Here is a 25,572-nt window from a genome sequence, read left to right as displayed (position 1 = left end):
CACTTTCACAGCATCATCTTTTAGGATTTAAAATAACTCAACTGGAATTCCATCACCTGCACTAGCTTTGTTCATAGTGATGTTTTCTAAGGCCCACTTGACTTCACATTCCAAGATGTCTGGCTCTAGGTGAGGGATCACACCATCATGGTTATCTGGGTCATGAAGATATTTTTTGTATAATTCTTCGGTGCATTCTTGCCACCTCTTCTTAATATCTTCTGTTTGTGTTAGGTCCATACCATTTCTGTCTTTTATTGTGCCCATCTTTGCATGAAATGTTCCCTTGGTATCACTAATTTTCTTGAAGAAATCTCATCTTTCCCATTCTATTGTTTTTCTCTATTTGTTTGTATTGATCACTGAGAAAGGCTTTCTTATCTCTCCTTGCTATTTTTTGGAACTCTGGATTCAAATGGTTATATCTTTCCATTTCTAATTTGCCTTACACTTCTCTTCTTTTCTTAGCTATTTTTAAGGCCTCCTCAGACAACCATTTTGCCTTTTTGCATTTCTTTTTCTTGGGGATAGTCTTGATCCTTGCCTCCTGTACAGTGTCACAGACCTCTGTCCATAGTTGTTCAGGCACTCTGTCTATCAGATCTAATCCCTTGAATTTTTTTTTTTTTGTCATGGGGGCTCAGATGGTAAAACACCTGCTTGCAATGCGAGAGATCCAGGTTCCATCCCCAGGCCGGGAAGATCCCCTAGACAAGGTAATGGCAACCCACTCCAGTACTTTTGTCTGGAAAATTCCATGGATGGAGGAGCCTGGTAGACTACAGCCTATGGGGTCACAAAGAGTCAGACACGACTGAGAGACTTTATTTTCACTTCACTTTTCCACTGTAAGGGATTTGATTTAGGTCATACGTGAATTTTCTAGTGGTTTTCCCTACTTTCTTCAATTTAAATTGGAATTTGTCAATAGGAGTTCATGATCTGAGCCACAGTCAGCTCCTAATCTTTGTTTTGCTGAGTGTATAGAGCTTCTCCATCTTCAGCTGCAAAGAATATAATCAGTCTGATATTGGTATTGACCATCTGGTGATGTCCATGTGTAGAGTCTTCTCTTGTTGTTGGAAGAGATAGTTTGCTATGATCAGTGCATTCTCTTGGCAATACTCTGTTAGCCTTTGCCTTGCTTCGTTTTGTAGTCCAAGGCCAAATTTGCCTGTTACTCCAGGTATCTCTTAACTTCCTACTTTTGCATTCCAGTCCCATATAACGAAAAACTGCTCAACATCACTATCTATTAGAGAAATACAAATCAAAATAAATGAGGTATCATTTCACACTGGCCAGAGTAGCCATCATCAAAAAAACAATAAATACTGGAGATGGCGTGGAGAAATGGGAACCCTCTTCCACTGTTTATGGGAAAGTAAATTGATACAGCCACTATGGAAAACAGTATGGAGTTTTCTTAAAAAATAGAACTATAATCGACTCGTCAATTCGACTATTGGGTATATATATACCCTAAGGAAACCATAACTCAAAAAGACACATGTACCCCAATGTTCACTGAAACACTGTTTACAATAGGCAGGATATGTAAGCAACCTAAATATACTTCAAAGGAGAATAGAGATGACGTGGCACATGTATGCAGTGGAGTATTACACAGCCAGTAAAAGGAACGAAACTGGATCATCTGTAGAGACGTGGATGGACCTAGACACTGCCATTCAGAGTGAACTGAGTCAGAAAGAGAAAAACATTGTATATTAACGCATATATGTGGAATCTAAAAATGAGGTACTGAAGAGCCTATTTGCAGGGCAGGAATCAGAAGCACGAACATAGAGAATGGTCATGTGGATGCAGTGGGGGAAAGGAAGGATGGGATGAATTAGAGATTAGGATTGATATATGTTCACCGCTATGTGTAAAATAGACAGAGAGTGGGAAACTTCCGTACAACACAGAACTCAACTCAGGGCTCTGTGATGACCTGGATGGGTGGGATTAGGGTGAGGAAGGGAGGTCCAAGATGGAGGGGATATATGTATAAATATAGCTGATTCCCTTTGTTGTACAGTAGAATCTAACACAACATTGTAAAGCAATTATACTGCAATTTTTTGAAAGGCATTGTTTGACCTTAAATAGATGTTTTGAGAATAGGCTAAGATGGAAATAGGGTATTCCTGGCTAGTCACACTTTCTAATAATAAATGAATTTCTTTGGACAATTCTGGATATTCTCTTTGCAGAGTAACATGCTCTTAAGCTTCTGGATGCAGTAAGAATAGCATATCACAGGTTTGCTGCCTTTGAAACCAGTCATTACATATCTGGTTTGTAATATGTATATCATTACATATTTTTAAGTTTGAAATCCTACCTGTTGCATAAAATTATTTAAAAACATATGGAAAAAAATATGGCTTATTTTTAGCTTGATGAAAAATTTGCAGAAATAAATCACACTGGGCATTCAGGTATTTCTATTCATATCCTGCATTTTACAACAAATTGGGTATGGGAATCAGGTAGGGGCCCAAGAGGTTAGAAATTTGAGGCACGAAAAACAATGAATTTGTGATTTAACCTGGACAGTCAAGGGTGAAATTAAATAGATTATAGAAGTGCATTTCCAAGGTATAGTCATCATCAGCTAACCTGTCTTTCCTGTGGCAGACAGATTATCCACAGACCGTAGAGAACAGGATCACCTAGCCCCCAAATTGCTTTCTAGTTTTCACTTTGATCTCCACGTGGATATTTGCATACCTAATACATCCTGGCTGTTTCATCCAAATTTACTTTTTTTTCTGTATATACTTACAATTAAAAATATTTTGTGCATTTTAAAACTAACTATAGTTTCATGAGCACATCATTTCAAAGCAAATGCTATTGTGAATAATGTTATTAATAAATTATTTTTATGTATCTGACTAACCTCTTTACATTAGTGTTGTGGGTCTAAATTTTTTTAAGCACTTTTGTTTTGATTCAGAATAAATACAATTTATTTATTTAGGCATGAAAATATCTTATTGTGGGGTTTTGGAACTTGCTAAAACAATAAAGCTGAGTGAAAGTCATCCTATAAAGAGGTCTCGCTGGGAGGAATTGTACCCACAGCTTTACTCCTGGGCTGTTTCTGTTGCTAAGGACATAATGAGAACAGAGACTTCTGAGTGCACTCCTGGAGAGATGGTCAATGAGAGATTGTAGCTGGGCTGATTGTACTTCAGAAAAATTCAACAAACATTCTTTCAGGATCCACTCTGGTTGAATTTTGAGGTTACTAAGATAAATATGACACAGCCTTCATCTGAAGGAGCTCTCATTAGGAAAAAAAAAATCATTAATATATGTTTTGGAGCAATTTTTCCAATGGACTACAGTGTATATTGGTAGCTCAGCTAGTAAAGAATCTACCTGCAGTGCAGGAGACCCCAGTTCGATTCCTCAGTTGGGAGGATCCCCTGGAGAAGGGATAAGCTACTCACTCCAGTATTCTTGAGCATCCCTGGTGGTTCAAACAGTAAAGAATCTGCCTGCAATGTGGGAGACCTGGATTTTACCCCTGTGTTGGGAAGATCCCTTGGAGGAGGGCATGGGTGCCCATTCCAGTATTCTTGCCTGGAGAATCCCCATGGACAGAGGAGCCTAGTGGGCTATAGTCCATGGGGTCATGAAGAGTTGAACACAACTGAGTAACTAAGCACAGCACAGTGCATACTGGGGGCTTCCCAGGTAGCATTAGTGGTAAAGAACCCACCTGCTAACGGGAGAGATGTAAGATATGTGGGTTCGACCCCTGGTTTGGGAAGATCACCTGGAGGAGGGCATGGCGACCTACTCCAGTATTCTTACCTAGAGAATCCCATGGACAGAGAAGCTTGGAGGGCTACAGTCCATGGGTTCACAAAGAGTCACACACCACTTGGCATGACTTGGCATCCTTACACAGTGTATATTGAAGGAATGCAGAGAATAGGCATTTAGTCTAGACTAACAAGGAAGATTTTCTAGAAGAGGTGATGCCTTGCCAGGTTCTTGGAAGAGAAATAAAATTTAACCAGGGAAAGAAGAGGAGGAAGGGAATTTCAGCAGATGTCACAGCAAACATAAATTTGGCTTGCTATGGCTACCAAATGAACCAAGAAGAGGGAAAGGGTAAGGGAGGTAGGTAGAGCTGGAATATGGAGAATCATACTTGACTTAGTTGAGCAGAAAAAGTCTATTCATAAATATAATAGTAACCAAATGATGAGCAGTTGTTTTATATGTATACTCAAGTTTCTCCATCATTCATTTCCCTTTATCCTGCCTACCTATAAAGTTGTTGATTAAATATCTATTCCCCTACTAATACTTATGTGAAAATTCACCACACTTTTTCTCTACTTTGCAGCTGTGAGGATTTTAACTGAGGCAGTAACCCTATATATAAATATTATATGTTCATTTAGATTGCTGTTTAGTTGCTAAGTCATATCCAACTCTTTTGTGACACTGGGCTCACCATGCTCCTCCATCCATAGGATTCTCCAGGCAAGAATACTGGAGTGGGTTGCCATTTTCTTCTCCACGGGTCTTCCTGCCCTAAGGATTGAACCTGTGTCTCCTACATTGGCAGGCAGATTCTTTACCACTGATCTACCATGTGGTGTTTGTGTGTGTGTGTGTGTGTGTGTGTGTGTGTATGTGTGTGTAAGGGAGGGAGGGAGGGAGAGGGAGAAAGAGAGAGGGAAAAAAGGAGAGTGGGAAGAAATAAAAGAGTATTGAAAAGTAGCTACTCTTTGAAATACAAATGGAAGGCATGCTTCATAATCCAACAATCGCTTCTTGTAAGAACTGGTCATGTTTCATTTATTATTTCCACAAATTGCCTCTGCCTTCTTGTGTATCCCGTTTCTACTCACAGCAGGCAATGTCGCTATTTTAATCATTTGTGTCATTGATGATCATATTAAACAACTGACTCACATAGACCACATTGTGCCATACTTTTGTGGTTGTTTATGAGTCTTTCCTTTATCTGACCGCTTATCTCCCCAACCTGAGATCTGTGAAGAAAGGAGTTGTTGATTTTTAATCCCTATCTTCAGCACATAGTAAGCTATCTACCAATTTGACTGAATAATGTTTGTATGCACAGATGAATAAAAAGCTAGATGAACAGATATGAGAACTCAGGAAGAAAATTTAAATTTTCACTGGGGTATAAGAAAGTTTTGGTGGAATAGGTGAAATCTAACTTTATTAAGAATAACAGACCTGCCAGGCAGTAGAGGCAGAAATGACTTTAGGTAACAAAGCTGCCTTAATAATACAAGATGTAATCCAGCAAGAGTAAGGTCTCTAAGGTGACTAAAGGGCATAGTGCTTAATAAGTAAACAATGTTGAGACTGTGACACCCTCTGAATGATATCCTAAAACATTTTTCTTCACTCCAAAAGAAACATAAGTGTTTTTGTACAGAGAAGTGCCATTAATTTCCCTTTGATTGGGGTGCACAAAAATTACTCTCATGAAATGAATAAATGAATGCAGGATGAGAACAGCTTCCAGGAAATTAATGAGGAAGCCACTGCAAGAGTAGAGGCTGCAAATAGTGAGGAGCTGTGCTATGTCAGGGGTATGGGAAGGAAAGGATGGAGTGTAATGAGATATTTTAGACCTAAAACTGCTGTGACCTGAAACTCTTGAATATTGACAAGGACAAAGAGAGAAAAACTGGAGATTTCAGATATTTTAAGCTTTACATGACAGAACACACATCTTACAATATACAACAGTGCTTGCCAAAGCCCTTATTATTCATGCCCATGTACATAATGGCAGAATTTGAATAGATAAATAGCAAACCTTGAAATCATCTTTCAAATAGCACACCTACTTGGATGGCTTAAGCCAATGTATGTTTCAGCCACAGGAACATGCCATGTGCATTTAACTGCATGAGACAACCCTATCAGGCTGGCCAAGTATCTCCCGAGAGAGCACTTTATGTCTCAGAAGTATACTTTTGACATCTCGCAGGCAAAGCCTTCACATTTTAATTATCATGGATATTATAGTTCATAATACTATTTATATGTTCATTATCCACACATTAGCAGTTCTTGAGATAAAAAATTAATCACTACTGATTGACAGGCAGTATTCTTAAGGTTCATTCAACACAGAGATATTAGACAATTGATATGTAATTTTATTTACCTTTTTATAGGACACATAGGTGTATTATATGGTATATTCAAATTGATCTGTAATTTTTAAGATGTGTGACATACATTATAAAGTTAACTTGTTCATACTGTATTTGAATTATAAAAATAAGGATTTTATATATTTCATTTCCAGAAATCATTAGGTGTGATATATCTGTTATTGTACAATGCTATTTATATCTTTCAGTCCTCACTAAATATACACATATATTCTTTCTCCCTTTCTTTCTTTTATTTTTCTGATCTGCTTCCATTGATGACTCTATTCCTTTGTCTCCAGACTGGCAATATGAGGGTAAGATGACAAAAATACAATCTCAAAACCCACAAACATTGCTTGTCTGTCTCTGTTTCATTCTCTTTAGAATATTATTGAAATTCTACTCACTCTTTTTAATTAGACCCTTTATCACAATTAAAGTCCAATTATGTTTGTTTCTGTTGTGAAGCTTTAATTACAATTTATCCTTGTTAATCATCCCTTTATGTTATTTCTTTGGGTTAAATTACCATCACATTATCTCTGTCCTGAAGGACTTCTACTCTCCAGTGGTCTCTGCTTATGTTTTCTCAGTATGATTTGAACCATTTCATGGTGTATAAAGTGTCTTTGTTGCAATGTGGTAAGGAATCTGTGTGAACACTTTTTTAAAAATAAAAAATGGTTAAATGATGCATATTAATTTGATTATAGGATATTTCTTTTTAAATGTTAATACATAGTGTGAATTTAATCTCAGGGTGAATGTCCCTGCAATAGCTACTTCTTAATTTGTCTTGTTTTCCCTTTAGATTGCAAACTAGCTAGGGGAGGACCACCAGCCACCATAGTCGCCATTGATGAAGAGAGTAGAAATGGTGAGTGAGATTTCTCTTTTAAAAGTGACCTAATCTAACAGGGATTTCTCATTTCAAACCTAGTTTTTATATATGTGGAAGTACTAAATGAAAGCCTCAAAGCAAATTCAGTAACAGTTCTCTTTTAATTTCTTCACTGTATGACTTTATACCATTCCCTGGAAATACTTGGATTATATTATGAGAGACTCAGTGAATAGAAATGTTTATTTTTTTTGCTTGTTTTTTTAAAATATAAACTTATTTATTTTAATTGGAGGTTAATTACTTTATAATATTGTATTGGTTTTGCCATACATCAACATGAAATGTTTAGTTTTGATTGCAGAAAAGCCACTTGATTCAGGATCAGTCCAAGAATACATCTAGATACTGGATAGAGCTTTTCTTTGTCAGTAGGTAGATTCAACTATTACATATACTGTTACCTAGTGTATTCCTTCAAAAGAAGTGAACCACAGGGTAAACTCTGCACTGTTAATTTCAATATGCTACAATCTTGTTAGGATTAAGATCCATAGCCTATCATTAGGCATGGTGATTTAAGAAGTTACTGGGAAAACTGAAAAAGTTCTTGATGACCGAGAACCCCCCAACAAAAGGTGTAGAACAGAGGAGAAAGTCTGACTTTTCACTTAGTCTGTCTGCCATGCTGCTGCTAAGTCACTTCAGTTGTGTCCAACTCTTGGCGACCCCATGGACTGCAGCCTACAAGGCTCCTCCATCCATGGGATTTTCCAGGCAAGAGTACTGGAGTGGGGTGCCATTGCCTTCTCTGCTGTCTGCCATAAGTAACATCTAATTCTTAATTTATATTAAGCCCTTCAGCAATATAATTTTCTTTATCAAAACAAAAAATTAGCACTTTTGTTCCCCAACACTCTCTTAGTCTCTCTAAACTTTATGAATATTTAAAGATGCTACCCCTCTATTGGAGAAGGAAACGGCAACCCACTCCAGTACTCTTGCCTAGAAAATCCCATGGACGGAGGAGCTTGGTGCAGGCTACTGTCCATGGGGTCACAAAGAGTCAGGCACGACTGAGCAACTTCACTTCACTTCACCTCACTCCTCTATTAAGTAAAAGTAGAATGGTAATCTCTTGAGTCTTGGTTTCTATTGCAAGCTCTTCTAAATATGAGAATGTTCTGTAGCTCATTTTGTCTATTGATTCTGCAACAGATCTTCCACTGGGTTTAGTTTGTACTCTTATTTTATCAGATTGATGTCTTTTTAAAAAAACAATGCCAAGTGGCTTATTAAAAAATGACTTTTCACTGCAATTCAACCTATATGTATCTTGAAAATTTCTATAGTATGCATAATACCTGTATTGGTATATTTAACCATAGATTTATTATTCTGTATTAGAAATATTTTTCTTTCTTAGAAGAATCTGTATAAACTTCTTAAATTCTTAAACATCTTTCACACCCTTTGCAATCAGCCAAAAAATGTCCACAATACTCCTGGCCTCTGTTTAAACAAATTTAAGTGTTTATTCTAAATTATAGAAATGCTTTTAAAATTACACAGGTTTGATAGTTTATTTTTTTAATTCAATACTTATTGACCTTGAAAACATGTGAAGTTAATGTATTACTAAGATACATTTAAATAAATTAGGAATAAGTTCTATATGTGTCCTCAGAAAAGAAAATGTATATATATATTATTACTATACCAGAAAATGTACATTTCACACGTAGAATTATGGTTTATCCTTAACTGTTTTTCTGTGAACAAATCTGCTTTCTAAATGTACTATACTAAGAAAAAAAAGTTTGCTTTTCAAACAGAGACAAAAAATTAACATGATAGAAAACTAATCTATATATTCTCATTGTCACCAGTTCCCTTAAACATATAAGCTGAGCTGAACTAAAGCATTAATTTCACTAAATGGCTGTTTCAACATAATTCTACACAGAGCTTATTTTGCCAACTAGATAATTATAGCCACAGTAATATTTTACTTCTCCTTGTTCTGATGAGATGCCACTCTTTGAAGGAGCTTAGAAACTCTGCAAAGATGCTGTCATAGCAGTGCTGCATGGTGGCATGTGGTGAAAGTTCAATATTTATATTTTGGAAGAATGTGACATGATGTAGTGGAGTAATGTTTTGCTCTTTAATTGGCATATTTTGTAGAACCTGCCAACTACTCAGAGTGCTTCCAAAGTTTTTTGAGTGTCATCACAAGGAGTATAAGTACCAATCTAGAGATCAAATGTTTTACATTTTTCTTTCACATTAAACTTCTAAAAATATGGTAATCAAATGAAACTCTGCCAGATATTATAATGTAATATGTAATCATACTTGCTTTAAAGTCTAAAGGAAACAATGCATTAAAGTGTTTTTATATTTTTCTTTAGACAATTCTGAGAAATTTCCCAAAGGACAGTTAATTCTAGTCCTGCTTTTAAACCCTTAGTTTTTTCTTTTTTTCATGAAACATTTTAATTGGCAGTAACAAAACATGCAGGAATCCTATTTTACTAGTGTAATAAGCACCTATTTTTAAAGGTTCTGGGCCTCTTAAAAGTAATGCATAGCAAATCCTTTATTAAGCCAAACTAGTAAGTATGTGTGTCAATTTGTTTTTTTTTTTGGCTTACTTTATTGATGTCTACTGCTAAACAATCTCCATTGTTAAATACATCCTTGAGTATAGCTTTTAAGCAACTCAGGCCTTTAAAAATATATACTTAATTTTCTTATATAAGTCACTGCCACTGCTGCTAAGTCGTTTTAGTCATCTCCAACTTTGTGCGACCCTATAGACGGCAGCCGACCAGACTCCCCCATCCCTGGGATTCTCCAGGCAAGAACACTGGGATGGGTTGCTATTTCCTTCTCCAATGCATGAAAGTGAAAAGTGAAAATGAAGTCGCTCAGTCCTGTCCAACCCTATGGACTGCAGCCTACCAGTCTCCTCCATCCATGGGATTTTACAGGCAAGAGTACTGGAATGGGTTGCCATTGCCTTCACTGATAGAAGTCACTAAGATACATTTAAAGAATATCCATTATTTGTTACATACATCTGCATATTTCAAAATTTTTATTTTCTGTGGAATGGAAATATTTCTTCTTTTATGAATAGGTATGCTAAATTTGTTTGCATGTGTATATGTTTGAAATAATTAAAATTTTAATAGATAGAGATTCATAAACCTCTTTCTCACTCTGGAACCTGTTAGATTATTCCCTTCCTTGGTCCTTGTCCTCATCTGTATATTGATAACAGATTCATTATATCACCCTCAATCTGAAAAGTTTATTTTCATCACAGCTACCAGAAAATCAAGCTTATGTGATAAGGACCCAAAGTCAGCCCATTAAGAAAATCACATTGGCCCATGATCACCCCCAGAAACCTCTAGAACTAGTATATAGGATATATTTAGGAGTAATTGCATTTAGAAGGGAGAATGTATAGTGAGAAACAGACTTAGAATATATTATTTGAAAATATCTAAAAAATATTTTTCCAGAAAAGCTTATGTATACAGAAAAACCTGCACATGGACATGTACAGAATTTTAATTCATAATTGCCCAAACTTAGAAGCAAGCATGATGTCCTAGCAAATAAACTGTGGTGCATCCAGACAAATTCAGACTAAAACAAAATGAGCTATCAAGCTATGAAAAGCCATGGAAGAGTATTAACTGCATATTACTAACGGAAAGAAGCCAATCCAAAAAAAAAAAAAAAAAATGCAGAGGTTGCATGATCTCAACTATGGCATTTTGGAAAAGGTAAAAAAAATTAAAAATGAGGAAAATAAAAAGATTAGTACTTTCTAAGAGTAAGTAGGAGAAAGATAGGCAGAGCAAAGAGGAATTTTAAGGCAGTGAAAACACTGCATTATATTTTAATGGTGGATATATGTCTATATATTTTTTCAAACCAATAGAACACACAACATTAAAAGGAAATCAAAGGTAAACTGTGGACTTTGGGTGATTATGATGTGCTAATATAGGTTCATCCTTGGTTAAAAAAAAATTGTACCATTCTAGTGAGTGATGTTGATAAAGCAGAATGCTACACATGTGCAGGGTAAAGGGTATATGGAAAAACACTCCCTCCCTGTACTTTCCATTGTGAACTTAAAACACTGCTCTAAAAAAGAAACTGTTAAAAAATATTTCTAGAAATACATTCTTAGGTTCACTGGACTTTGAGTTGCCTAATGGTATTGAGTCCTTACTGGAAGGAGAAAGGCCAGGAACAGTTACACTAGAACAATTTAAACTTGCCTCTGGGTGCCAGCTGAGTCAGTCTTAGCTGCTTTACACCAACTATGGAATGACATTCAAACAGACTTTGGAACAAATGGCTCAGGCTAACTCTCAGAAACTGGATAAATATACATAAGCAGTGCTGAATCAAGGGGATAAGAAAACGATTTGAAGCCATAGTTTGAGTATAACACTATGACTGTACAAAAGTAGACAGGTTCAGAAGCAAAAGAATGCCACTAGGTAAGTGAGAGATTTAGGAAGCAAATCCATAAGTGTCCTTTGTGGATTTGCAGTTAAGATATTGTGGACTCACAGCTAATTTGGGAAATGAAAGATAATGGAGTGTCTTCATATTACGAAAGGAGCCATCAACAGAGGATGCCACCGCTGGTTTAATGAGAGTGTTTCCTGGTCCTTGTCAGGGTATGTTTCAGAACCAAGTATGAGCTGGGTTGAGTATTACAGACCCTCCTTTGCTTCTAGGGAGGTAGGGGAGGTTATAAAAAGGAACTATGAATTCAGTTGCTCACTCCTTCTGTGGAGATTCTCTGGCCCAAGCATGTAGCTTGGGGAGGGAAAGGAGATTGGTTCTTCATTAGAAACAATCATGTTATTGAGGGGCATTTGCAGGTTGTTTGGTTGTCATCCTTTTCTTTCCATTGTCAAAAATCACTAAGCTTGGAAAAGCAGAAGATTAAATGCTTATGCCGATGTTCTTTCTTCCTGATAGTTACCAATTTCATATCTTAGAGTTATAGCAAAGGAGTATGCTATACTCTGTCTTACGTACCGCCAAAGGGTTGCAAGTAGAGTTTCACATATTCCTAGTAAAATAGATCTTGCACCCATGGAAAGATAAGTCTTAAAGAACCAATTTTTTTTTAAATGAATATTCCCATGGTTTAAACAAAGTGTGATGTCATTTATATATATGTGTGTGTGTGTGTGTGTGTGTGTGTGTGTGTGTGTGTGTGTGTGTGTGCATGTGTGTGTGTTTGTGCTCAGAACCTTCTCTTTTTGCCAATGTTATGTTCACTCTTCTCCTTTACTCTCTAAAGAGAGCAAGGTCTAAACTGGCATAAAAAAATTCGCAACAACAACTAGAGTGGAAAATACTAAACTGTATGAAGTAACTCAGAGTAGAAAATAATGAGAACCCCAGATGAGAGATGGCAAAAGATATTGGGAAGAGAGGAAACTAAGGAACCAACATAGCAAGTTATCAGGCAATCTGGATGACAGTGTTCAACTGGGATAAAGTGAAAGAGGCTGAAGATGCCACCAAGAGGTTAACGGTGCTAGAAATTATATAGTCAGTGAAAAAAATGTTTCAATATATTTGCCATAGACAGAATCCTTGGCTCGCAGAAATGTTTTGGAGAATCATTGCTAAGATGGAAATACTTATCTGGGTCTGTCCTTAGTTCATGTTTCTTTCAATGTGTTGAGACAAGGATACAACTGAAGATGTTTCTGGATTTAATTTCCTCTCTGCTCTATAACTATTTTAGTTATTTTAAATAAGAAATATAACGAAGAGTTGCCAACATAATTTATATATTAAATAAAACCTGAAGTATAGGATAATTTCTTATATATTAAGCTTTTCAAAAATTGTATAGCATTTTACTCATGAAAATAAAAGGGAGAGAGGAATCTAGTATATATGTTCTATGGGAGTAATTCTTCTAGGGTTTGATTTTAAACAGTTAGCTTGTAAAGACAGCTTTCAGTTCAGTTCAGTCGCTCAGTTGTGTCTGACTATTTGCGACCCCATGAATTGCAACACACCAGGCCTCCCTGTCCATCACTAACTCTAATAAGAGTTCACTCAAACTCATGCCCATCGAGTCGGTGATGCCATTCAGCCATCTCATCCTCTATCATCCCCTTCTCCTCCTGCCCCCAATCCCTCCCAGCATCAGAATCTTTTCCAATGAGTCAACTCTTCACATGAGGTGGCCAAGTATTGGAGTTTCAGCTTTAGCATCAGTCCTTCCAAAGAACACCCAGGACTGATCTCCTTTAGGATGGACTGGTTGGATCTCCTTGCAGTCCAAGGACTCTCAACAGTCTTCTCCAACACCACAGTTCAAAAGCATCAATTCTTCAGCACTCAGCTTTCTTCACAATCCAACTTTCACATCCATACATGACCACTGGAAAAACCATAACCTTGACAGGATGCACCTTTGTTGGCAAAGTAATATCTCTGCTTTTGAATATTCTATCAAGGTTGGTCATAACTTTCCTTCCAAGCAGTGAGCGTGTTTTAATTTCATGGCTGCAGTCACCATCTGCAGTGATTTTGGAGCCCCCAAAAATAAATTCTGACACTGTTTCCACTGTTTCCCCATCTATTTTCCATGAAGTGATGGGACCAGATGCCATGATCTTCGTTTTCTGAATGTTGAGCTTTAGGCCAACTATTTCAACTCTCCACTTTCATTTTCATCAAGAGGCTTTTTAGTTCCTTTCTGCCATCAGGGTGGTGTCATCTGCATATCTGAGGTTATTGATATTTCTCCTGGCAATCTTGATTCCAGCTTGTGCTTCTTCCAGCCCAGTGTTTCTCATGATGTACTTTGCATAGAAGTTAAATAAGCAGGGTGACGATATACAGCCTTGACGTACTCCTTTTCCTAATGGAACCAGTCTGTTGTTCCATGTCCAGTTCTAACTGTTGCTTCCTGACCTGCATACAGATTTCTCAAGAGGCAGGTCAGGTGGTCTGGTATTCCCATCTCTTTCAGAATTTTCCACAGTTTATTGTGATCCACACAGTCAAGGGCTTTGGCATAGTCAATAAAGCAGAAATAGATGTTTTTCTGGAACTTTCTTGCTTTTTCCATGATCCAGAGGATGTTGGCAATTTAATCTTTGGTTCCTCTGCCTTTTCTAAAACTAGATTGAACATCTGGAAGTTCACAGTTCATTTATTGCTGAAGACTGGCTTGAGGAATTTTGAGCAATTTTTTTACTAGCGTGTGAGATGAGTGCAATTGTGCGGTAGTTTGAGCATTCTTTGGCATTGCCTTTCTTTGAGATTGGAACTGACTTTTTCCAGTCCTGTGGCCACTGCTGAGTTTTCCGAACTTGCTGGCATATTGAGTGCACACTTTTACAACATCATCTTTCAGAATTTTAAACAGCTCAACTGGAATTCCATCACCTCCACTAGCTTTGTTCGTAGTGATGCTTTCTAAGGCCCACTTGACTTCACATTCCAGGATGTCTGGCTCTAGGTGAGTGTGAGTGATCACACCATTATGATTATCTGGGTGGTGAAGATCTTTTTTGTACAGTTCTTCTGTGTGTTCCTGTCACCTCTTCTTAATATCTTCTGCTTCTGTTGGGTCCATACCATTTCTGTCCTTTATTAAGCCCATCTTTGCATGAAATGTTCCCTTGGTATCTCTAATTTTCTTGAAGAGATCTCTAGTCCTTCCCATTCTGTTGTTTTCCTCTATTTCTTTGCATTGATCACTGAGGAAGTCTTTCTTATCTTTCTTTGCTATTCTTTGGAATACATTCCGATGCTTATATCTTTCCTTTTCTCCTTTGCTTTTCAGTTCTCTTTTTTTCACAGCTATTTGTAAGGCCTCCCCAGGCAGCCATTTTGCTTTTTTTGCATTTCTTTTCCATGGGGATGGTCTTGATCCGTATCTCCTGAACAGTGTCAGGAACCTCCATCCATAGTTCATCATGCACTCTATCTGTCAGATCGAATCCCCTTCACCCTGCTTCTATTCTGTGTTGTTGCCTTATGGCTACAGTAAACAGCATTAGTCTCCTTGATGGTTTCCTAGAATTCTGTTTGAAGTATGGAAAAGTTAAAAATAAGTACGTGTTCTGCTTCATAAATTTTTATGAAACATAGCAACTCTAACAATAGAAATTATATACACTATATGAAGGTAAATTAATAGGTGACTGTAAAAACTTTTGAAGTATTAAGACTAATATTGTATATGGGATTATACAGGATCATCAGTGTTGACATCAGGCGAATGATCTTTAGCACAACATGACAGCTTTGTTTTTCTGGAAAAATGGAGAAAAATATTTTCCTATTGTTCTGTAATCCTATAACATTGAAACTTGACCCTCAACTGCCAAAATATTAAGTGTTTTTATAAGATATTAATGTTCTTCTAGCTAGATTGCTGTGGATCTTGTATAACCTCAAAATCATGATTACAAATTTCTTTGTTATTCTATTATTTATTTCTCCCAGTCATCATCAAGTCATTCTGAGTTCTTTCTAGTGAAATGAATACACAATGATGAGGAAGTGAATTTTTTGTAAATTATGAAGGAGTTAAATGAAACTATCCTAAACACATTTGTAACTATTAGAGAAAAATGATGTAAAAAATCATGTCCAATTCCTCACTTATTTTAATCCTCATGTTTTAGTGACTAAGACAGTTGTTCTAGTAGAAAACAGTTTGGCTCTGCTCATTCCTGCTGGAGCTACACATACGACAGTGCATTCTGCTTTTGTTCATTTGTGCTAAAGTATTATTTTCTAAAAGGTCAGCAGCTGCAGACTTCTGAATATATAACTGTGAAATAAATTGAAACCTTTCTAAGCATTAAGGAAATAGATAACTTGAGATAAGTAAAAACCTAACACACATTAGCATTTAATCATATTTCTTTTATGATATGTCTTTTCGCATTTGTTGACTCTATAGCACCCAATATACAATGCTATTGCTGGACCGAGTGAAATGATACCAAAACAAGGGACATGGGAAGGACACAAAAAAGACAGAAGCCAAAAAGGCTGGCAAGCTAGGGTGTTTTATACAAGGAAAACAATTCTATTCAAGTTAGTGACCCTCATGTATGTTTAAGTTTCAGAATGCTAATGAAATGATGATGAAAAGATTAAGTTATGTGAGGTAACCCTTGGTTTCTAAGGTAAACATTTTAGAAAAAAAGCATTCTAATATTTTGCATTTTCTTTGAATCCTTTATTTTAATCTCATGTCTAACAGAAATAAATTTGAATTATATAGAATTAAATTACATCATACATACACAGTCCCAAATGATGCTGTTATAATGGGCCACTTTTCTATAGAGAGAATTCTAAATCCTAAGTCACTAGGGCAAACAATTGAAGCTAGCATATATTTCATTTGCTTAGACTGTTGGAAGATGGGCCATGGGTCTTGGTGGCAACAAGAATGGGACTGTGTGGTACAAGGAGAAAAATACCAGCAGAAGTAAGAATAGGCAAAAGGAGATTGTTTAATGTTCTTATAATGAAAAGAATAACTTTGTTTCTGAGGTACCCTGAGTGAATAGAGAGTTCTGTGCTAAGCAGCCAGTACTTGAGACTTGAACTAACAATTACTGTCAAACAAAACTCAGAATCTAGAAAACAAAAATGAGGAATGATTAAAAAAAAAAAAAAACAAACCTTGCCTTTGGTAACCAGTGGCAAGTGGTTTGGATAGGCTAAAAGGAATGCTTTAATATATTATATCTCCACATTCTATTTAAGTAAACCCATTTGTATTTTAACCAAGCTGAATTTACTTTAATGGTGCATAGCTTTGATTCCCCAAACATTTTATTACTGAGTACAATTAGGAGATTAATTTTTATTCTAAGGAATAAAAATTAATATATTAATATGTATTAATATATTGTAGAAAACCCTTCAGTTTTTTCAGAATAGGAGTCATGTGTATTAAAGATAAGTCATTCTAATTTAAATTTTTATTTTTTATTAGCCAAAGAAAGCACAGCTGTGTGGTTCATATCACCTGTAAGCCACCAGTATTTTGATTCCTAAATTAGGCAACAAAGATGACAGAGGTGCATGGGGGAAGGGACATCAATGAGATGACATTTTTTTTCTTTGGAAGGGAGTGAAGGGACTTGGTTGTGAGCTTTCTTTGCGTAACTAGCACTGTTAGCACTTAGTTTGTGTGATTTGAATTTAGCTGGGGAGTGAGGCTCTGATGGAGATTTAGGAACTTGGGGATGGGAGAAGCACCTAGGTTCAGTTACTGGTTTTAGCATCAAGCTCCCAGAGGTTCTGTCTACAACTGCTCTTCCTCATGCAGGCTTCCAGATTCGACCATTACCCTGCTCCCAAAGAATTTTTCAAATTCCTCTTTGTCATGCATGGTTCTTTCACTTCTGTTTCTCGTGATCAAATGTTGGCCACTAGATTATTTATCTTTGATGTGGGTCAATGGGGTATGACTCTTCTGTTAGGACACTGGAAATATGAAAAGGATCAGTTCTGTTACTTTTGACTATAGTAATCAACAATATAAAGGTTCTTAGCAATTGCTGGATGAGAACAGTCACTCCTAGATGATTTGAAACATCCTTGGAGTTAAAATACCTCCTACAGCAATTTTCAAAACAAATGTTCAAACACCACATATTTACACCCAGAAATGTAATAAAATTCAATTAACTATGCTTAAGAGTACCATGTGGATTAATGAATATAAAAGTATTTAGTATCTTTTCATCTATTGCTATTTCATGAAACTGAAGGATGCACTAAAGCTAGATTCTATATTCATATCAGATGGTACAATTTAAGCAAATAATACAGTATATATATATATTAATACAATATGTTAATACTTATTAATATATTAATACAATATATTGATATATATTAATACTTATTCTTTAGAATAAAAATTAATCTCCTAATTGTACTCAGTAATTAAAGGCTTGGGGAATCAAAGCTATGCACCATTGAAGTAAATTCAGCTTGGTTAAAATACAAATGGGTTTACTTAAATAAAATGTGGACATTTAGTATATTAAAGCATTCCTTTTAGCCTATCCAAACCACTTGCCACCGGTTACCAAAGGCAAGGTGTTTTTTGTTTTGTTTTGTTTTTTAAATCATTCCTCATTTTTGTTTTCTAGATTCTGAGTTTTGTTTGACAGTAACTGTCAGTTCAAGTCTCAAGTACTGGCTGTTTAGCACAGAACTCTCTATTCACTCAGGGTACCTCAGAAACAAAGTTTTTCTTTCCATTATAAGAACATTAAACAATCTCCTTTTGCCTATTCTTACTTCTGCTGGTATTTTTCTCCTTGCTTGCTTGCTTGCTTCTGAAAATTTACAAGTCTACAAAGTTGGAATTTGAATTGTCAGAGCTGTGTTTGATTGAGGTTTCTTCTTAAAATGGCTTTGCGTAGAAAAGAAATAGCTACTTATCTGGGTACACTAGAAAACTAGAAAACAAGCAAAACCAATCCCCTTCAGGTGGCAGAGGCAAGACCTCTAGGGGGAAAAAATAACAACAAAAAATGCAGAGCAGAGCAAGACAACAAAGAGTGTTACTCAAGTGGAGAGGCAGTGTTGTTATTGCAGGTGTTTATTTAAAGAGATCACATTTGAGCAAAGATCCCTGAACAAAATTGACTAAAGATGTGAGCCATGCACTTAGCTAGGAAATTTACATTTCAGATGGAAAATTCAAATCCAAAGACTACGAGGATGAATATTGCTGGTCAGTTTATATATTTGTCACTTCAGTCAGTTCAGCTCAGTCTCTCAGTCGTGTCTGACTCTTTGAGACCCCATGAATCACAGCACGCCAGGCCTCCCTGTCCATCACCAACTCCTGGAGTTCATGCAAACTCACATCCATTGAGTCAGTGATGCCATCCAGCCATCTCATCCTCTGTTATTCCCTTCTCCTCCTGCCCCCAATCCCTCCCAGAATCAGAGTCTTTTCCAATGAGTCAACTCTTCACATGAGGTGGCCAAAGTACTGGAGCTTCAGCTTTAGCATCATTCCCTCAAAAGAACACCCAGGGCTGATCTCCTTCAGAATGGAGTGGTTAGATCTTCTTGCAATCCAAGGGACTCTCAGGAGTCTACTCCAACACCACAGTTCAAAAGCATCAATTCTTCTAACTCTTTGAAACCCCATGGTGTGTCCATGGAATTCTCCAGGCAAGAATACTGGAGTGGGTTGCCATTTCCTTCTCCAGATGGAAATGGTCTGGTCAGTTTAAGGGAGGGTTAAAAATTAAAAAATGCCTGGAGAAAATGATAACAAATGTGGTTGAAGTAGAGGCAATGGATGCTGATTGATATAGGGACACTCTTCAATCAAAACCACTTGATTGTGAAATAGAGGTGGCTAGCTGAAACCACTAAGGATAATTCTTCTTCCTGTATCTCACTCAATATTCTATTTTGCACATTTCATAATTTAAATAGGCAATTGTATCTGTATACATGTACAATTTCAGAAAACATTACCCTTTAAAAGATCTGTTAAAATACTAGAAAACATATTCATTCACTCAGTTTGGCTTGGTGGTATCACTGCCTCACATAACACATAGTAAAGGATTACTGCAACCATTCCAAAGGTCAGTGTGAACATGATAGTTGCTGCAAATACTGAAAATCTGAAAGTTTAATAGTGTGACACCATCAAAATTATAACCAATGATCTTTGTTGTATTACACTGTTTTCAAATCACCATTAATTTTTTTTTAAAAAAGGGAAAATTCAGTGCTAGTCCACATTTCAGAAAAAAATATTTGTAACTTGTAATATTTGTAAATGTTTCACTTCACTTGATAACATGATCATCTTTATAGAAGCATGCTTTAGTGAAAATGTTGATTAACTGTACTTTATCTTAATAATTTAGGACAAGCAGGATATGAACATTGTTAGTAAGGGACTAGCATCCCATCAATCAATACAGGGTTAATTTACTATTTTTAGAAGTTTTTTTTTTGTTTGTTTTTGTTTTTTTTTTTTTTTTTTTTTTGCGGGGAGGTGATGTAAGGACTTGACAAAGAGTCAGAAAAGATTATACATGTATTAACAGAGGGAATAAATTAACAGAGTTAATAATTTGGAAATTTGTCCCAAGTCCCAAGAAAATTTGTCCCAAGTGTTTAATATCCCTTTGTAATGAATAACCTTTGAGAACATTGTTCAAAGCAAAGCTTTTCCTTCTAATTTTGCATCACTAATGACCAATTTGTATCTCCACATTTTCATCACACAATAACTAGCAAGTATGAAAGTGGACATTTTATTTATATTATTTGCATATTCCTTCAACGCTCTAAATCTTGAAATCTCTCAAATGTTCGACAATAAATAGATTTTTGTCAGTTAATACTGTTTGCTTTTTGCAAACCTATTACTGCTACATCGCTTCGATCATGTCTGACTCTTTGCGACCCCATGAATTGCAGCACACCAGTCCTCCCTGTCCATCACCAACTCCCAGAGTTCACTCAGACTCACGTCCATTGAGTCAGTGATGCCATCCAGCCATCTCATCCTCGGCCGTCCCCTTCTCCTCCTGCACCCAATCCCTCCCAGCATCAGAGTCTTTTCCAATGAGTCAACTCTTCGCATGAGGTGGCCAAAGTACTGGAGCTTCAGCTTTAGCATAATTCCTTCCAAAGAAATCCCAGGGCTGATCACCTTCAGAATGGACTGGTTGGATCTCCTTGCAGTCCAAGGGACTTTTAAGAGTCTTCTCCAATACCACAATTCAAAAGCAACAATTCTTCAGCCTTCTTCACAGTCCAACTCTCACATCCATACATGACCACAGGAAAAACCAGAGCCTTGACTAGACGGACCTTTGTCGGCAAAGTAATGTCCCTGCTTTTGAATATGCTATCTAGGTTGGTCATAACTTTTCTTCCAAGGAGTAAGCGTCTTTTAATTTCATGGCTGCAATCACCATCTGCAGTGATTCTGGAGCCCCCAAAATAAAGTCTGACACTGTTTCCACTGTTCCCCCATCTATTTCTCATGAAGTGATGGGACCAGATGCCATGATCTTCGTTTTCTGAATGTTGAGCTTTAAGCCAAATTTTTCACTCTCCTTTTTCACTTTCATCAAGAAGCTTTTTAGTTCCTCTTCACTTTCTGCCATAAGGGTGGTGTCATCTGCATATCTGAGGTTATTGATATTCCTCCGGGCAATCTTGATTCCAGCTTGTGTTTCTTCCAGTCCAGCGTTTCTCATGAGGTACTCTGCATATAAGTTAAATAAATTTTAGTTTGTTTCAAAATGTCAGCTAAGTCTCACAAAATATTTCTCTTTACTTTCTCATTCTCCACCATAGGCTATATCTTGCTTAATTCATTCAGCTGAAACAAAGTAACTAAAAACTGACATTTAACTTTGAGTAGACTAATAATAATTGGAATTGAATAAACGATCTTCTCATATAATCCTGATTAAAAGTCTAACATTGTGAATATTTTGTTGGAAATTCCTATTTTGTATATAAGCACTTTTATCATTGTAAACATTGATAGGACACTACATAAACACTATAATTTTATATTTTAGAAAGCTTCAGAGGATTATCTTTTGTGCTTTGGTTTTATAAAAGCATGTTACTTAAATTTATATATTTGAAGTATATTTTAAATATCACTGTGAATTCAATATGCTTCTCCAACTGTAAATTTTTAAACTTTGACTATTAGTTAAAATTAAGGCTTTAGGAAGATGGACCTTTATTCTATGACACAGTTATTTAGAAATGGCACAAATATTCCTGATATATGACAAATATCTTCTGTAAGTCATATTACATGTCTGAGACATATAGCTGTATTTATATTAATAGTAGTTGAGAATAGGAGAATTCATTGTAAATATACAGAGTTCAGTTGGCCTATAAATATAGACACATGCTTTAGGGAAAAGGAAAGATGGAAGGCAAACATGTAAGTCTGTGGGCTCGTATTTTTTCTGCCAACAACTGATGGTACCTTTTTTCTCAAAGTGGAATTATTATATTAAGTTGCAAGGTTCATAAGAGCAAAGGCTATCGGCTTCAAGTCATTGCTGTAATCCCAGAAGGGAGTGAAATACCATGTGCATTGTACACATTCAAAAAACCTGGTTGATGGTTGATTCAAGTAAATAATAAAGACAAATTCCACAAACACATCTAAAATCGGAGTTAAATGGCACATACTTGTCTGTTTAAAATAGTTTGAAGTGGGATTATTAATATTTTTCAATATAATGAACCTTTAGACTACATTTACTGTGCACATAGAATAATTTATAGATTTCAAATGTTTTCTGCCTGCATGACATTGTCTGCAATGATCGGGTAATTTTTGTTCTAGAAGACTTTTTAAAATGGTATATTTATGATAATATTAAAATAGGGACTTAATACATGTGCCATAAATATAACCATGTTATTACTTTAAATATAAGAAAAATAAATATAATTTTAAACATTTTAAAAGGCCATATAATGGCATCTTAAAGTAGAAATACATTTCATGTATTCAGAACCCAGAAGTAAGAGGTAAGAGCTCTTCAAGAAAATTAGAGTTATGAAGGGAATATTTCATTCAAAGATAGGCTCAATAAAGGACAGAAAAAGTATGGACCGAACAGAAACAGAAGATATTAAGAAAAGGTGGCAAGAATACACAGAACTGTACAAAATATGTCTTAATGACCAGATAACCACAATGGTGTGATCACTCACCTAGAGACAGGCATCCTGGAATGTGAAGTCAAGTGGGCCTTACGAAGCATTACTATGAACAAAACTAGTGGAAGTGATGGAATTCCAGCTGAGTTATTTCAAATCTTAAAGAGGATGCTATTAAAGTGTTGCACTCAATATGGCAGCAAATTTAGGAAACTCCTGCAGTAGCTACAGGACTGGAAAAGGTCAGTTGTCATTTCAATCTCAAAGAAGGTCAATGCCAAATAATGTAAAACTACCACACAATTGCACTTGTTTCACATGCTAGCCAAGTGAAATGCTCAAAATCCTTCAAGCTAGGCTTCAAAAATACATAAATTCAGAATTTCCAGATGTACATGCTAGATTTAGAAAAGGCAGAGGAACAAGAGATCAAATCAGCAACATCTGCTAGATCACAGAAAGAGCATGGGAATTCCAGAAAAACATCTACTTCAGCTTCATTGACTATGCTAAAGCCTTTGACTGTGTGGACCACAACACACTGTGGAAAATTCTTAATGAGATGGAAATACCAAACCTCCTTACCTGCCTCATGTGAAACAAGTCAAGAAGTATATGCATGCAGGTCAAGAAATAGCAGAACCAGTCATGGAACAACAAACTGGTTCAAAATTGAGAAAGGAATACATCAAGGCTCTATATTATTATACTTGCTTATTTAACTTACATGCAGAGTACCTCACGTGAAATGCTGGACTGGATGAAGCTTAAGCTGGAATCAAGACTGTTGGGAGAAATATCAATGACCTCAGGCATGCAGAGCATCACCCTTATGACAGAAAGCAAAGAGAAAATATAGAACCTCTTCATGAAGTTGAAAGAGGAGAGAGAAAAAGCTGGTTTAAAACTCAACATTCAAGAAACTAAGATCATGCTATCCAGTTCAATTACTTCATGGCAAATAGATAGGGACAAAATGAAAACAGTGACAGACTTTATTTTCTTGGGTTCTGAAATCACTGCAGATGGTGATTGCAACCATGAAATTAAAAGACGTTTGCTCTTTGGAGGAAAAACTATGACAAACCTAAGTTCAGTTCAGTTCAGTTCAGTTCAGTTGCTAAGTCGTGTCAGACTCTTTGCGACCCCATGAATCACACCACGCCAGGCCTCCCTGTCAATCACCAACTCCCGGAGTTCACTCAGACTCACGTCCATCGAGTCAGTGACGCCATCCAGCCATCTCATCCTCGGTCGTCCCCTTCTCCTCCTGCCCCCAATCCCTCCCAGCATCAGAGTCTTTTCCAATGAGTCAACTCTTCGCATGAGGTGGCCAAAGTACTGGAGCTTCAGCTTTAGCTTCATTCCTTCCAAAGAAATCCCAGGGTTGATCTCCTTCAGAATGGACAGTTTGGATCTCCTTGCAGTCCAGGGACCCTCAAGAGTCTTCTCCAACACCACAGTTCAAACACATCAATTCTTCGGCCCTCAGCCTTCTTCACAGTCCAACTCTCACATCCATACATGACCACAGGAAAAACCATAGCCTTGACTAGACGGACCTTAGTCGGCAAAGTAACGTCTCTGCTTTTGAATATACTATCTAGGTTGGTCATAACTTTTCTTCCAAGGAGTAAGCGTGTTTTAATTTCATGGCTGCAGTCACTATCTTCAGTGATTTGGAGCCCCCCAAAATAAAGTCTGACACTGTTTCTACTGTTTCCCCATCTATTTCCCATGAAGTGATGGGACCAGATGCCATGATCTTCGTTTTCTAAATGTTGAGTTTTAAGCCAACTTTTTCATTCTCCTCTTTCACTTTCATCAAGAGGCTTTTTAGTTCCTCTTCGCTTTCTGCCACAAGGGTGGTGTCATCTGCATATCTGAGGTTATTGATATTTCTCCCAGCAATCTTGATTCCAGCTTGTGTTTCTTCCTGTCCAGCATTTCTCATGATGTACTCTGCATGTAAGTTAAATAAGCAGGGTGACAATATACAGCTTTGACATACTCCTTTTCCTATTTGGAACCAGTCTGTTGTTCCATGTCCAGTTCTAACTCTTGCTTCCTGACCTGCATACAGATTTCTCAAGAGGCAGATTAGGTGGTCTGGTATTCCCATCAGTTTCAGAATTTTCCACAGTTTATTGTGATCCACACAGTCAAAGGCTTTGGCATAGTCAATAAAACAGAAATAGATATTTTTCTAGAACTCTCTTGCTTTTTCGATGATCCAGCAGATGTTGGCAATTTGATCTCTGGTTCCTCTGCCTTTTCTAAAACCAGCTTGAACATGAGGAAGTTCACAGTTCACGTATTGCTGAAGTCTGGCTTGGAGAATTTTGAGCATTACTTTACTAGTATGTGAGATGAGTGCAGTTGTGTGGTAGTTTGAGCATTCTTTTGCATTGCCTTTCTTTGGAATTGAAATGAAAACTGACCTTTTCCAGTCCTGTGGCCACTGCTGAGTTTTCCAAACTTGCTGACATATTGAGTGCAGCACTTTCACAGCATCATCTTTCAGGATTTGAAACAGCTCAACTGGAATTCCATCACCTCCACTAGCTTTGTTCATAGTGATGCTTTCTAAGGCCCACTTGACTTCACATTTCAAGATGTCTGGCTCTAGATTAGTGATCACATCATCATGATTATCTGGGTCATGAAGATCTTTTTTGTGCAGTCCTTCCGTGTATTCTTGCCCCCTCTTCTTAATATCTTCTGCTTCTGTTAGGTCCAGACTATTCCTGTCCTTTATGGAGCCCATCGTTGCATGAAATGTTCCCTTGGTATCTCTAA

The 25,572-nt window shown here is 36.7% G+C and overlaps 1 protein-coding gene across 10 annotated transcripts in view; it reads left to right on the top strand.

Annotated features, from left to right (window-relative positions):
• Positions 1-25,572, top strand: part of PCDH15 (protocadherin related 15) — a 910,832-nt gene that overhangs the window by 179,614 nt on the left and 705,646 nt on the right. For 7 of the 10 annotated variants that reach the window (XM_018041648.1, XM_018041649.1, XM_005698154.2 and 4 more), the window contains exon 2: positions 6,991-7,056. In XM_018041648.1, coding sequence (XP_017897137.1) covers positions 6,991-7,056 — 66 coding nt within the window. Of the gene's footprint in view, positions 1-6,478; positions 6,494-6,990; positions 7,057-25,572 lie in introns of all 10 variants that reach the window. The other 3 variants (XM_018041647.1, XM_005698156.2, XM_005698150.2) reach the window with 1 other exon arrangement.

The sequence above is a fragment of the Capra hircus genome, chromosome 26, assembly GCF_001704415.2.
Source record: "Capra hircus breed San Clemente chromosome 26, ASM170441v1, whole genome shotgun sequence".
NCBI classification, from domain to species: Eukaryota; Metazoa; Chordata; class Mammalia; order Artiodactyla; family Bovidae; genus Capra; species Capra hircus.
The sequence above is the reverse complement of the archived record's forward strand: the minus strand, read 5'-3'. Positions and strand labels throughout refer to the sequence as shown.